Consider the following 15,772-nt stretch of genomic DNA (forward strand, 5'->3'; position numbering starts at 1 on the left):
TAAAAGCCACCAGATACAAGCAGTTTAATAATAAACTGCCGTCAGTAAGTTGCAAGCACATATCCACTGGTGCTCATGGGAACCTCTTGATTACCTAAAACCCCTTACTTAAAACTATTACACACAACTTATAATTTGGGCTCCTGTATTATTTTGGTTGAGTGTATTATTTTGGTTGAGAAAGTGGAATCAAAACATCCGGACCTCCCTCTAGAAGAATCAGAACTGCATGACTATCTCTCAACAAAATGAAACAGCCCGCTCCTTTCTCAACAGAGACCAAGAAAACACAAAGTGCGCCAGCCACAAAGAACGATATAACAGTCAAAAATCAAAATTGTACACAAACCTGGGAAATTTTCACACAACACATCCACAGGAGTTGCTCGCTTTGTGTCACCAATCTTTTGATAGCGTTCCTTGAGTGTGTCAGCCTTCAGGCCCTGCCATGGAAGACTTCCCCTCAAGAAGTACATGAACATGTGACCCAGGGCCTCCAAGTCATCTCGTCGACTTTGTTCTGAAAGTAAAATATTGAAAAATTTAAAATTTTGAATGTCTAACCTAATCCCAAGAAGACAAAATGAAAAATGGGTCACAAAAATACCTAAAATTGACTGAATTCCAACCTCAATATTTACTTCAAATAACTTTTACCTGTCATTCAGCCAATACTATTTTATGATAAAACATATCCATTATATAGCATTCTTCTGGCCACACTTTGCAAAAACAGGTGAGGATTAAAAATTCAAAGTAAGAATGGAAAGAGGTTAGAAGGGTGAGATAACACAAGACACGGCTGTTGAATCCACCTGGAAACCTTTAGTTGTTCCATGCCCGCAGTCGGTGCCACCCACATATTGGTAATTAAATCAGCCATCACTACTGTGACGCCAGCGACGTGCCCCTGCCCCCCCCCCCCCCCCGCGTAATGCATTTCCCCCATGTTATGGTGTCTTTCCCACCCCGAATATCTCCAGATCTAAAGATGCTCTACCACCATGTGACCCCCTATTTTAAAGCTCAGCTTTCCCCCTGCAAGATGATATAACTTGGATCGATCTCCGTTCACTATCTCGATTTTATTGGACGACGTTCTCCTAGACGGGATTCTACCGAATTAGATTCAATTATCAGTGTTATTTGAATTTAAACGTAAATAACTTCGTAAACTGACCAACGGTTTCAATTCTTTTTACAAATATTAGTTGAGATTGGTATACAGTAAAAATTATGCAAGTTTCAACTTCGTGTCGTTTTTCCGTGATTTTTTATGAATTTAATTTGGTAAAAATTGACATAGACGTGTTTCTACCGAATCGGATTTCATTTTCAGTGTTATTTGAATTTAAACTTGAATAACTTCGAAAACTGACCAACGATTTCAAATCTTTTAACAAATCCAGTTGGGATAAGTGTACTGTACAAATTGTGCAAGTTTCAACTTTGTTGTCTTTTCCTGTGATTTTTAATTAATTAGAAAGAAAAAAAAAATAAAGACATAAACATTCTTCTAGATGTGTTTCTACCGAATCGGATTCCATTTTCAGTGTTATTTGAATTTAAACGTGAATAACTTCGTAAACTGACCAACGGTTTCAAATCTTTTTACAAATCTAGTGGGGATAGGTATACAGTACGGTTGTAACTGCTGACACCCTGACAGGTGATACCCACGATCCTAGATTTATACGTTTTAATCAAGAGTTGTCACACACGACAGCTGGACTTGGGAAACCGAGGCCAGATTGCGAAAAGCTGCGAATCTCCACGCAAGACTCAATATCTTTGCTTTAGGGAAAGACTCAAAGATGAAGCAGAGTGAGTTTGAAACTTTACTCAAATTCTGACCCAGTATCTTAAAATTGTCAACATCGTCCGCAGTTAATTCTCACGTTCAAATTCAAAGAAATAAATCATGATCCTCTATCAATGTTTAAACTTGTATCCACTTTTCTTTCTTCGTCATCTCATATTTCTTTATCTTAATTAGTTGCATGATTGCTCTAAAGAAATATGTTAGATGATGCTTATTCAAAGAATACGGTTTGATGCACTGTTGGTGTTGTACTTTGGGCTCAGTCGCAGGTTAAACGAAGCCTAAAATCGCCACAATAACATATTCACTGCCAATCTGTCAGTCAGGTACCCCCCCCTCCCCTGACCTCTTGACCTGTTGGTAATGGCTGGTTTGAGTTAAGCTGAGCGGCTGGGCGCTGCGGGGTGCCGGTAGAACTTAAGTACTATGGCCTTGAACAGCCGTGAAGAATTATTTACAAACAATGAATGATTATGTCATCAACTATTTCTCCACAGGAGAGTGTATTTCAATATCTTTGAAAAGCATCTTAACTCTCATTTCAAACACCAACCATTCTCTCTTAGACCTGAAATAACACCATAGAACTGTGGAACGTCCACAAAAGGTTATTCATAAAATTAGCCCCTGGACAGCAAAAGAACAACAACAAAAAATATTCAAGAAACAAACCTGTAAAACGTCGCTCATAACTTATTTTTAAAAAGAGAAAAGAAAAAAAAAAAGACGAAGAAGAAAAGGAAAGGAAAGGAAAGAAGCATACAAATCTTACCTTTGCCCAAGTGTGTGTTTATGCTCATATACCGCGCTGTGCCTGTGAGACTTTTGTGCTCCCTGTAAGGAATATGCTTGTGGGTCTCCGGATCGATGTACTCTTTCGCTAGCCCAAAGTCTATGATGTGGATGATATGCTGCTTTTTCGAGGACTGTCTGCCTATCAAGAAATTTTCTGGCTTCACATCTCGATAAATCAAGTGCTTTGAGTGAACATACTCCATACGAGTTATCTGTGAAAGAAAAGAAAATACCAATGATAATCACAAACCGGACAGAAGCATATCAAAGTATATTAATGCATTCTCAGATTTTTTTCCCTAACGGATATATTCAGAGCAATCAATACGGTGGTACAGTAGAAGAACAATTTAATCCAAAGATCTCTTTAAATGAGTAACTCAAAAGTTGATGAGAATGGTCTTTGTTAAGTTCAATTAACTTAAATGTACGGATGTTTATATTGGGGGGGAGAAGACTATTTGGGACAAAAAGAAGTGACATTTTTGTCACACAAGACATCATAAACCTTTCCAGCTGTTTGTCGCTTACACAACCAAATGTCATTCAAACCTAGAGCTCCAACGTGGGGTCAACAGTCTCCAAACAAACAACAACCCCCCCAAGAACACGCCCAATAGTTATTTTGCCATTGTGGAAACAAGGTTAACCTGCCTAAAGTAGCACGACAATGGCAAATGTTTTACAATCGTTGAGTCCTTTTTGGGACAGAGTTATTGTCAATTCATTATGTTTACTGCTCTCTAAATACAACAAACATGGAAGAAAAACATATCCTGATTTCACAAAGAATTTCTGAAGCCTTTGAACAATGTAAATGACCAACGTCTTCGCAAGAGGAACAAATGGGTTAACGTAAGACTACACCGTACGTCTTAGTGAACTGATTATACTAATGACCGGGGGCCATTACACAGTAGGACTTAATGATAACTAATTACAAGAAATGCCAGTCATGAGAAACCAGATAATTACAGAGTACTTCCTGTCCAGACCTCCTGCACTATCGGAAATTGTGATGTGTAGTACAAACACTATGGCTGTACTCAGTGGACATTGTAGGCAGCAATACAAAACTGAGAGCTAGACTAGAAACTGCAAGTAGTTTATGGTTTTGTGAGAGCAGTGAAACATTAGGCATAAAAAAAATTCACATTAAAATTTGGATGCATAACAGTGTTTCTTGAGTCTCCTATAAAAGAGAGAGAGAGAGAGAGAGAGAGATACTTACCAATTGTATGGCAATCATGAGCACAGTTTTAAGTGTGAACTTTCTATCACAGAGATCAAACAAATCCTCCAGGCTAGGACCCAATAGCTCCAGCACCAAGGCATTGTATTTGCCCACGGGACCAAAATAATACACGTTTGGAACACCCTCTGCAAAGGGAAAAGAAAAATGAAAGAGTACTTTCAGGGTTTGTTTTGACAAATAAAAAAACCTGTTCTTTAATTCATTCTTAAAATTAAGAATAAAGTGAGATGTAAAAGGAAAACAAGTAATTATGTTTCATCTTCCTAACAATCCTGTATGGGAGACAAGTAAAAACAGACAAGACAGAACAGTTGAAAGCACTTTTTTAAAGATGATACAGACAGCATCCATGTCTTAAGACTTACAATTTCTATTTGAAGACATAACAGTGAGTGACCATAATTAAAAGCAACACAACTGGAATAAAAGTACATTTCCCCACAAAGATGTTTAAGAGGCCAGCTACAGCATAACAACAGTATGGTTGAAAAAGGCATTACTCAATCATCAAGTTGTTGACGGATGACGAACCATAAACTTACTTATCAAACCCCAGTGCATTTATAAATCTTTTAGTTTTAGGAGAGGATTTATGGCGTTCGCAACTGCATAAGGTCATATGAGCGCCAGAAGATTTGAGGTTTACAAGAGAGTAACAAACAAAAAAGAAGAAGGGGAGAAAAGGATGATAGACGTTTCATAGGAAAGAAGAAGCAAACCACACCAGAGCACCCTCCAACAACCCACTATAAATATTTAACCACTGTAGCTTGGGGTGGGTTCCAGAAATGATGAGGGACTACATAAAAACGAGAGAAACATCATTCAAACTCAAAGCCACTAATATCTCAAATTTTCATATAAACAAAATCAGGGAAACTAAAAATTACAAATACTCATAACTCAGTGCCACAACTCTGCACGATTCCAAGCTAACAAAGACAACCTAGACACAAACATGCAAAGAGCAAAACACAAAAATAAAAACAAAGTAGCTGTGCAGAGATAAAGTCCAACTGGTCAATCACATTCATTAACTGCTAAATATCTTTCTTTTAATGTCAAAAAGGAGAAAATGTCAATGACAGATTGGAATACTAAAGAATTTGTGCCAAACCATGCATTCTTTTTCTTCCAATTAACAAATCTCAGAAATCCAAATAAAATACACCAGACCAGTAAGAGGGATATATATAGGTGAAGATGGGGGGGGGGGGAAGAGGAAAGGGACCAGAAAGAACAAAGAACCGTGCCAAATTCATCTGTCATTTGATTTAAGACTTTCTGGAAATATTGGAGAGTACCCTGTATTGTCAATATTTGATTTATAAAACACTTCATCGACACAGTGATGTAATAAGTTGGTGATCCAATACAAAGTACAAAGAAAAGTGTTGTTTCTTCAAGGTTTTGGAAATTAGCATAGCAGGTTAAGTATTGCAGTAATTGTGTGCAAAATAAAACGTTAAGAAAAAAAAAAAAAAGAAGAAGCCAAATGCGTTGGCCTCCATTACAATCACCTTACAGACACATTACACTCAAGATTACTAAAACGTGAATGCAGTTAATAGTTCTTTTATCCAATCAAACTTTTCTATCTTCATTGAAAATTAGAAAACCAAAGTCAAAATAAGTAAAAGTGTAAAAAGCATGAAAGCATCTCTTCAGTGTGGCAAGAAAAACTTGTAGCAACTTTCAAAGTTTATACCTCACCCTATAAGCATGGTTAAAGTTAAACTTAATCACTCGTTTAAATCTAGTTTAGTAACAGCAATAGCATGAATAATTAACGCACCTGAACCCCCCCCCCCCCCGGCCAAAATTTAAAAAACTCATACCATGCATTAATAAATAACATTTCACACAGATCAAAAGTTCAGGAAGTTTTGTTGCTTCATTATGCATTCATCATAATCTGCAGTTCTACATGTAAATGTGTATGTCATGTGTCCAACAAGAGGATTTGTTAGAGGAAAGAAGATCCAGATTCTACAACAAACTTTACAAAAAAGGTCTAGTCTATTATTAACCTTATCCGTACGCCCTGGGGTCATTTTGTACAACCGGGGTTGTATTCTTCACATTTTAGAATACTTCTAGAGCAAAGATCTCTTTGAAACTTCAGTATTTCTCAACAAAAAATTTTAACAGACCGCTATGCAAAGCGTACGGATCAGATTTACGAGTAAATTTCCACTTTGGAAAGGGGTGGCACAGAGTTCCTCATGTCGTAATGATACGATACGAAAACATGACATGATACAGATAGGGTTAATATAGAAATTATGAGAGCATTACTGTGGCATCTTAGGCAATCACGGGCACCAGACTCAATAAAACCAAAGTGTACCAGCTATAATAACACAAACAATTTCAGTATCAGAGCAAAATCCACAAATACTTTAAAACATAATTTCTGACTTATTGAACAGTATACAGTTGCCTATCTAGACACCACTGGAATTTCACCAACTTATCATACTGAGAGAAAGAATAGGACTTCCTTTAACAGGATGACTTTAAAGCAATTTTCAATAATAACAAAATAATGTGACATGATACATCTTTTCAGGCAATTCAGTGCTCGATGTGAGACCCCCCCCCCCCTCCCCCAAAAGGTAGATTGTTTCCCCTTTACCTGATGGAATCAAAACAACTAGCCGTTGTTGTTTCTCCTTTTTTGTATATATTTTTGTTTGGCATTTAAAGTACAGCATTTTTCATATATGTATAAGATCACATGTACCCATTTCCCATCCACAACAACATTTTAACAATGCGCAGACCAACCAACCAGAGGTATGAACACCAAAGAGCCAGAAAACAAATAACCATTTTTGGTTTTAAAAAAATAAGTACCAAAGGGTTCAGGCTTGCATAACTTGCCAGGAACACCAGCGGTACATTGGCATTATATAATTTATGTGACCTTGGAAATGAAGAATGCAAATAAATGGTCAAATGCACATTGACTTTGGGAACCCTTCTACTGCCCAGGACATCATACTAATCAGCTTTAGTTAGAGTTTTACGGTACTTGCAACACAATTAGGTCATACAAGAGCCAAAGCTTCGAAATGTTAACAGACAAAGGAAAGAAGGAAAAGAGTAGGACGAGATATATTTGATAAGGAAAGAAGAAGCAAACCACACCTGACAGAGCACCCACCAACCACTCACTAGTTACACAATCATAAGTAAGAACGTCTATAGAAAAAATGTAACTAGGCAGTCACTTCAAAAGTTAGTACTGACTTCATCACTGACTGGTACAAAAAACTGGCACCTACAAGAACTAAGCATTCTTTACAGAGGAACAACACAAGCAAGATAGATTTGCCACATTAAGAATAAACTCATTACTCTAAAACAAATGTTTGATTCAGTCAGTAAGGACTTTAAAAAGCTAACATGTTCTTTAAAGTAAAGCTTCTTGAAAATTGCTGATAAAAAAGCCCCTTTTCAGAGTCACAATGTGGTCATGCCTCAAGTGAATACTACAGTTGCCATTGAGAATCTCAATTGAAGCGGGTATCCTTTCTAAATTAACGGGAGATAGAAAATCTCTAAAAATAAGGACAGACTCTTTACATGATGATCACTTCTAATCATGATTAAACAAGCCCATTAAAAGAACTTCTTTGTCATCACCCACCACTGTATAATTTTAAACAGCCAAGTTGAAAATGTAAGGAGAACAATTTACACACCTCTACATTCCCACAAGGATAAATATATAGTTAGTACCTAGAAACAGCAGCCAGCTGGTTTCTTTAACCTCAAACATTTTTCTCCGAAATACATCCATAAATACAGAACTAATGGACATAACATGAAACATGGTAAAGTGTATAAAAGTGTGCAAAGGTATGCTGTGAAGATTATAACAGACAAATGTATGGACTTTTGCCGAACAAAGAACAAATTTATTTCTTCAAAAGCACTTTGTTACATAGTTGTAATCTATTCTAAAGCGAACATAAATTATTACCAATGTCTAGCAGTCTAAAACCCACTTGAAGAGTTGTACAGCAGTGCTCATCTAATTACTTAAAAGTTCATTAAACCTGGCTATCTTGACCTTTCAGTGTTATCATTTATTTCTCAATTATATAAACAAGAGTATTTTTATAACACACTTTCAGAGCATAGAAAAAAGAATGGTTAAAATAGAGGCACAGGTTGCATAGACAAGATCTTTCAAGAAGAAACACAAGTTCTATCTCCTTTACACAAAAAACAAAAAAGCCAAACAATACATTCAAATCAGACAACAGAGAAAAAGAAATGGTGATGAACTTACCAGGTAGGGGACCTGATGGCAAAATAGGATACCCAGGTAAATATAAGGCAAAAAAGATAACTAGAGAATGAAAATATTATTTTAAAAAGAAAAAGAAAAAAAAAGCAATTCCAGCTACAAAAAAGAAACCCCTTGAAAGAAAATGTTAAGAAAAAAGAAGCAGAAATAAGTGAACTTCAAGAAAAAAGACCCCCAGAACTACCATGATGAAAACAAATTTTAAAATTAAGTACAAAATGCTTTAAATAATATTTACTATGTACACAATACTAAATGAAAGTATAATTACTGCAAACAAGCAAACAAATCAACATACCTGACTGTCCTAACTGTTTATAAAACCGATATTCCAAGTGTAACTGTGGAGCTCGAGATTTCATAGGTTCCTGAAACACAAAGTGGTATAATTATTGTGATCTTACTGTTCCAAATTAATTAAGGCCAAGGGAAATAGAAGAACCAATTAAATTACGAATAAAGAAACCAAAAAAAAATTGTAAGTTATTTGTGAATAGGATATAAAATGAATATATATACACAGCTAGTTTTGAACTTCGACTGGTCTTGTTAAAAATTCAGTTTTCATTTGTGAAAGGTCCCTATAGTAACACTGCCCCAAACATATTATAAACGAAAATAACTGCATATTTATTTAACCTCCAAGTCCCCAAATTGGCCCAGTACAATTCTGAGACTTCTGCGGACAAAAGACACATGTCTCTGCTGGCCTTTTATATCTATAATATAATATGTGAGGCATCGTGGTGAAATCAGGCACTCGTCAAAATAATGAAATCAGAGAAACCTACACTTTTCTGGGAGTTGGGCAATTTCCTCCCGAATTTCTTTGTTGTGCTCAACACCTTTTAAGTGTATTTAAAAACACATTTCCGTGTAGATTTTACTGAAAAACGTTGACCAAAGGCACAAAAAATGTAAATTTGCAGTTTCCAAGGACACGCAAGCTTTGAAAGTCACTCAATTTTGGCTGCCATTTCCTTGCTAATTTTACCCCGAACCTCCTTTGAGCGTAAATTTCTCTACTTTTATTCTCAAGAAACAGATATTTTTTCACCAAAAGCAAGAAAAGCAAGACAAAATTGAACAAACATTAAGATGATAACAATAACTGAATATGCCCAAAAATTGACAAGCGCCCCATTCTACTGTGTCGTAACATTAATACAAAAATGAAGAAGTAACTCATTCAATCGCTTAATCTTTCTCAACTTACCAATTTGATAGCGACATGTTCGCTGTTGTAGAGATTTTTACCTGCAGAAGACAAAAAATATGGTCAAAACATGTTCTCCATATATATCAACTGTGTACCACACACTCTCATACTTTTTTTCATTTTTCATTTAACTTTATTCCTGTTTTTAAAAGAGATTTTGAACGATTTTTCGACTTTGTTGAGAAAATGTATTTTTGGACCCACATTTAACATTAGCACAGAACTAAAAACAAAGATGGCCCTCTTTCTATTCCTCTGTGTCATGATAAACCGTATCCAAGTAAACTTTACGTTCTCACAGTAGTCACTACTTTGAGTGTAAATTTTACTTTTGCATTTAATCTTAAAAAAAGATCAGATAGAGAGAATGGGTTGACCGTGACATGGCCATGACTTGAGGAATTACTCTATCAAAGTTACTTTTACTTTCAGGTGTTAGGAAGGCCTTGTGCAATTTTCCATCACAAAATCTTCACATGCAGGACAGAACATTCCCCACAGTGTAAAAAAATTATTAAAATTAAGCAATACAAGGACTAGCCAACAGCTACATTTTTGGGTAAATTTTTACTTTCACTTCCTGAAACAGAAGTACTGCTCCTGAGGTCAAACTGCAGGGATTTTTGTGCTGCAGATCACACATCTAACATGGTCACTAAAACTGTCGCAAATAAATTATTTTCAAGAAAATTCCAAACATAAGATTGCAAAACATCAAATTATGGGAACAAACACCCCCGTACACCCTTTGATTTTTTTCCCTCCGGGAAATGCACCCTCCCGACCTCCCCACCCACCGATTGGTTCAGAGTGGAAATTACTTAGTGCAAATAGTCAGGCTTAGCCTAGTGTGATAGTTTGAATAGAAACCACCAAATACTAAAAAACAACAACTATTGATTGATTTGCGACCAATATAAAGTTAATATTCGCGTAAAACAGATGACAATGAACAAGAAAAGGACTTTGCAAAACCTAAGCATATAAGACGATAGAGTGAAAGTAAAAGAATACACTTTTTTCTCAAACTTGGTCATTAACTCATTTTTTAATGAACGAGGGTGACTTCCCAAGACATGAAGCTACGAGAGAGCACCAAGCACACCTCTGTGGTTGGCCCAAATAAAATAGATGACGCATTTACGCCATCTATTATTGTCGTCTTCCCTAGCGAGTTGACAAGATATATCATCCTTTATTCTTTTATAATCGAAACCATATCGGAAACTTTTGTACTACTGTCTGTTCTTTTTGTTCATCATTAATCTGTAACCTTATAACATTGTCATTTCATATTTCATCTTCAATTGGTCATAGAGTAAGAGGGGTGGGCAGATGGCAGCTGAAGACTATCTCGCTTATTAGTGGATCAAATGTTACCAAATTTCACGCACATACATATATATATCATAGTAAAGAGTCTAAAGATCCATATTCAATTTTGATTGTTTTAAATGTTGTTTCCATGGATACTGTGGTCATATTGGATTTTTTTGTGACATTTCTTACATAATTAATACTACACTTATTTTTCATGGAAATATAGTTTTCTTGAATGGATCTTGGCAAACAATAGATCTAAAAATCTGTGTGATTAATTTTTCCTGAACATAATTTTTTCCTGAGGAATACCAAAAATCTGTGAAAATCCACTCTAAACACCACCAACAAAAATCTATTAAAAAATTAATCACACAAAGTTTAGTACTACATCTTTTCTTAATTCTTGAAAATTTCCCGAAGATTGGATAAAAAAATGGTGGAGTTATTTTAAAAAGTATATTATAGAAAAACCATGTTTCGAGAAAACGCGATTTAAAAAAAGAGGAAATGGTGGCGACAAAAGTACCTGGTACAGGAAGAAAAAAGGATTTAGGGGATTCTTATGCAATGAAATAGTTGTAAGAAAGGCTGAAGAAGCAAATAAATGCATTCAACTTAAAACCCATAGTTTTGAGCCGATTCGGGACTTTCGGGGTGCTGTTCCCCCCCATAGCCAATCGGGTTTTTTTTGTCTCATCCCTCATGACATCAGAGCTTATCAGTAAACCTGAAACATGTTGATAATGCATCTATAATTATAGGCTATAATGAAATTAAATTATAGAGACGAATTGGTAATAGTGGTTTACAAAACGCTGCTTTTCTATCTCTAGTAATTTTGTCACTGGCATTCCGACGAATAATAATAAAGGGTGTGTCAACTCGCGAAGGAAACACTGGAAAATGACAAAAATAGATGGCTGAAATACGTCATCTACATTTGGGCCAATCACAGTGGTGTGTTAAGTGCTCTCTTGCTTCACATCTATCCAAGTGGTTCATGGTTTAGTACAAATATACTACTTTTAACATACTACTATAACCATTACTAAATGCAAAACAAAATATTGCATTAATATGTAGTGATCCTCTGTGCCAGGGCTTCATGACCATGAAACTGCCTGTCTTTGTAACAAACTCTTTCATTGTTTGTTTTCCCCAAAATAAAAAAAGGCAAATCTTTACTTTCACTCCCGCACACAGATGCACTGCTTCAGGGATCAAACTGCAGTACACTGATTGCTGCAGATCACACATAAAGCCACTAAAACTGTCGCAAATCAATTATTTTCAGGAAAATGTGAAATATAACTGTAAAATATCAAATTATGGGTTAAAACAGGGGGGCCTGTAACCCCCCACATTTTCTTTTACCTCAGGGGGGCAGGCCCCCTGGAACCACCTGATTGGTCCAAAGCATGTCTATCTCGATTAAGAACAATCAGATATTTCAAAAAAACTATTAATTTGTGACGGAAATGAAGTTGATATTCATGTTCAGCGCATCAATATTTAGTAGAAAATGGACAACTGATAGCTAAGTGTGAGACGGGAGGGAAAGTAAAAAAAATACCTAAAAAAATATTAAAAGGCACAAAAACAATACCAGGGTGACCAGGAAAGATGTTCCCACCAACCACCACAAAAAACAGACTTTCTTCAAAATTTTCTGCTTGAAGGGTATACAGTCAAACCTGTGTAAGACAGCCACCCATTGTCAAGGAGAAAAGTGGCCGTATAAGACAGGTGGTCGTCTTAGGCAGGACTGATCAAGATGAAGAAAACAAAATATTCCCATCTGAAGTCCCAATCGAAAGTAGCCGCATTGTTGTTGGTTTGCATTTTGTTTGCTATTTTTATTTTGTTGCTGATTTTGCGCAAGGGTGACAATAATACGAAATGTGTCAGACGCCGAAGACCGAGTGCCATGTTAAAACAAACACATGGGTCTCCACCACTCAGAGAATGAGCGACGCTTCTGTCGAAATTTCATGTTGACATCCATTGTTAGTTTGTTACAGACTGGGTAAACAGCGACCACTCATCTCACGTACAATTTGTGTATGAGTTCTGGGCGGGGCTTATGGGTTATGAGGGATCACATGCTTACCTCACCAGCAGCTGAAACTTGGTACCTATTGGTTAACAGTGGGAGGGGTCTACGCAACATGATCGGTTGGAGGGACTACCTAACAACAACGACAAGTGATTGGATTATGACGGCTCGCCCACAATGCCAGGGGCTAGTGCACAATTTATGACAAAACTTAATGGAGTCACTAAGGTGGCCGTCTAAGACAGGTGTTATTGCTTAGTGTGATAGGGGTTGTGTGTTAAAATATGGTGGCCGCGGCCGTGTTGGACAGGTGCCTGTTTTACACAATTAAATTATATAGAAAAAACCCAAAGTGGGAAATGGAAAGTGTCCGTTTGTACAGGTGGCCGTCAGGGCAGGTTCGACTGTATACATATATATATAAGAAGATAGCTTAGAGTGGCCAACAAATTACCATGGAATCAGACGGCATGAATATCAGGCTTTCAAAACTTTTTCTACTTCAAGGACACAGGCTAGGGCCTTCTATAAGGTAGTGTCAATTGCCACCGAGTGACGCGGTGGCAATTGACAAAAATTGACTTTTTGTCAATTGCCACCAAGTAAATAGGAGCTCTTTTGCGTTTGGGGGTAGATCTAGCTTACTGTGCTCGAGTGCTCGGTGTTGTGCTTTCGCCTCTGTGTGTGTATGTGTGTCTTTTCCTGACCCCTGTCCCCCGATTTATGTTCCCCGATATAACGTGAATTTCTGCTTAAGTTTGTGTGCATTTGTGACCTTCTAGGCCTACTTCTAGAATTGCCTGTGTTGGTTCTACACCAAAGTGTAGGCTAAGGCTAGCCTAGATACGTCTCATTGAAAACACACCAAGTTGGTACCGTAGCTCTAAACTAGATGCTTGTCCAATGAAATTAGTTGAGAACAATTTGACTCATTGGACACACATGTATAATGGTAAAGATAGTGTTGTTTTCAGACTTGACACCACTTCACTCGGTGGCAATTGACAAAAAGTCAATTTTTGTCAATTGCCACAGCGTCACTCGGTGGCAATTGACGCTACCCTTCTATAAACATAGTCCAGCCTTGAGTGAACACAACACATGAAGCGACAGCGAGCACCTAGCAAACATCTGTGATTGGCTCAAATATAGACAATGTATTTCCGCCCTCTATTTTTGTCGCCTTCCGGGGTTTCCCTCAAGACATTTGGTGGGTTTCCTTCGCCAGTAACTGTTGACAAGATCTCGCCGTGTTTTTTTTGGTATTAATTTGTGTTATCTTTTAACTCTTGTCCTGCGTCTATGCTGAGATGCGAATCTTATCAGCAACCAATTACGTCGGACGTGCCGGGCAGGCCGCCGGGGTCACTCAGTGTGTACTGCTGGTGTACAGCGCACGCGCCAGGAAACGTGTGTTGTCGCCATGAAAACCGTGGGAGTGTGTTAATCGATGATGAAAATAACGCTTTATCTTTCATAGCTTTCTATTTATAAAGTGTTACAAACACATGAATAACCCCCTCTCACATTACGAGTAGTTACGCCCATTCGAATTCTAGACGTTCTTGTTGTTACGAATGACCTGAGGTTCGAAAGGGAATAATATAGGTCAATTTCCGAATATTTACACTCAAATTGTTCTTTGAACCTGTACAAAAGCTTATTCTTTAGGGAGTGTATACAGACCCGGTAACCGGGAACAAAGTCACAAAGTATACAGACCCGGTAGGGGAACTCTTGTGATTTCGGAGGGTAGAACTAGGTTCTTCTAGATATATGACCTAGGTCTAGTTCTAGATCTAGACAGACAGAGATATAAATCATTGATCTAGTTTCGAGGCTAGCCTAGATCTAGATCTAAATGAAGATCGAGGATGTCTTTTCGATGAACGATCCCCCCCCACCACCCCCATCCCGTTTTGGAGTTAGAGGAATCACAATTTGAAGAAAAGAACAATGTCATAATTTCAATCGAGCACTCTCTCTCTCTCTGTGTGTGTATCGCTCGCATTCTTTTTTTCTTTGATTGTCTCTGTCTTTCTTTCTCCCCACCTATTTCCCACTCTATCTTTCTCTCGTTCCCTCCTGCCAACTGGGGCATGTCATACATTTTGCTAGCACTTCCCCCTGCTCTCTCTCTCTAATTCACACACACACACACACTACCGGGTCTGGGCGCTGAAACTTTCCGAAATCACAAAAGAGTTCCCCTTCCGGGTCTGTATACTTCGTGACTTTATTCCCGGTTACCGGGTCTGTATACACTTCGTATTCTTTATCAGGTAGTATCATTTCATACAAAATCAAGCTCATTTGAAAGATTTTGTATAGAAAAATGGAAGTCTTGTTTCCTGACTATCCTTTCGAGCTCCTCATGTGTAAGTGGGTCAATTTCTTCTATAATTATTTCATTGGACGAACATCTAGAGCTATCAACTTGGCGTGTTTTGAATGAGACGTGTATATGCCTCGATTACGAACCAACGCAGGCGGTTCTAGAAGAAGGCCACAAACGCACACAAACTCAAGCAGACTGATGCACACACACTTGACCTGCGTGAATGGGGATCCGACTCAGGACCCGAATTTGACGTAAGATGATGCGTGGTGCGCGTGCGCTGAGCCATGGGCTACATTGATTTGGGACCAGAACGTAGGCAAGATGCCGAAATAGGCTTATTAAGGCAACATAAACCGGCTCCCGCAGGACGAGGGTTAAAAACAATCTTAGCAATTCTCGTTCCATAAACTTACCTTCTCAAAGTTGTATGCACACATACACACACATTATTAAAAGCGCGCGCGCGTGCACACACACATAGTATAGCCCAAGCAGTCGGCGATGAAACCTAGTGACGTACGCCATCGCGCGCGAAGCGGCAAAGCAGGCCTGTACGATGAGGTCTTGTCAACTGGCGAGGGAGGCCCGGAAGACGACAAAAATAGATGGCCGAAATATGTCACCTAGGCTATATTTGCGC

At 37.7% G+C, this 15,772-nt stretch overlaps 1 protein-coding gene across 9 annotated transcripts in view; it reads right to left on the minus strand.

Annotated features, from left to right (window-relative positions):
- The window catches only part of LOC101850655 (casein kinase I), a 32,207-nt gene that overhangs the window by 15,405 nt on the left and 1,030 nt on the right, over positions 1-15,772 (minus strand). For 6 of the 9 annotated variants that reach the window (XM_005100352.3, XM_005100359.2, XM_035970274.1 and 3 more), the window contains exons 2-7: positions 9,410-9,450; positions 8,492-8,561; positions 8,176-8,187; positions 3,849-3,997; positions 2,595-2,829; positions 350-520 (exon numbers count right to left, since the gene is read on the minus strand). In XM_005100352.3, coding sequence (XP_005100409.1) covers positions 350-520; positions 2,595-2,829; positions 3,849-3,997; positions 8,176-8,187; positions 8,492-8,561; positions 9,410-9,450 — 678 coding nt within the window. The remainder of the gene's footprint in view (positions 1-349; positions 521-2,594; positions 2,830-3,848; positions 3,998-8,175; positions 8,188-8,491; positions 8,562-9,409; positions 9,451-15,772) is intronic. The other 3 variants (XM_013083623.2, XM_005100361.3, XM_005100353.2) reach the window with 1 other exon arrangement.

The sequence above is a fragment of the Aplysia californica genome, unplaced genomic scaffold, assembly GCF_000002075.1.
Source record: "Aplysia californica isolate F4 #8 unplaced genomic scaffold, AplCal3.0 scaffold00245, whole genome shotgun sequence".
Classification (NCBI taxonomy): Eukaryota; Metazoa; Mollusca; class Gastropoda; order Aplysiida; family Aplysiidae; genus Aplysia; species Aplysia californica.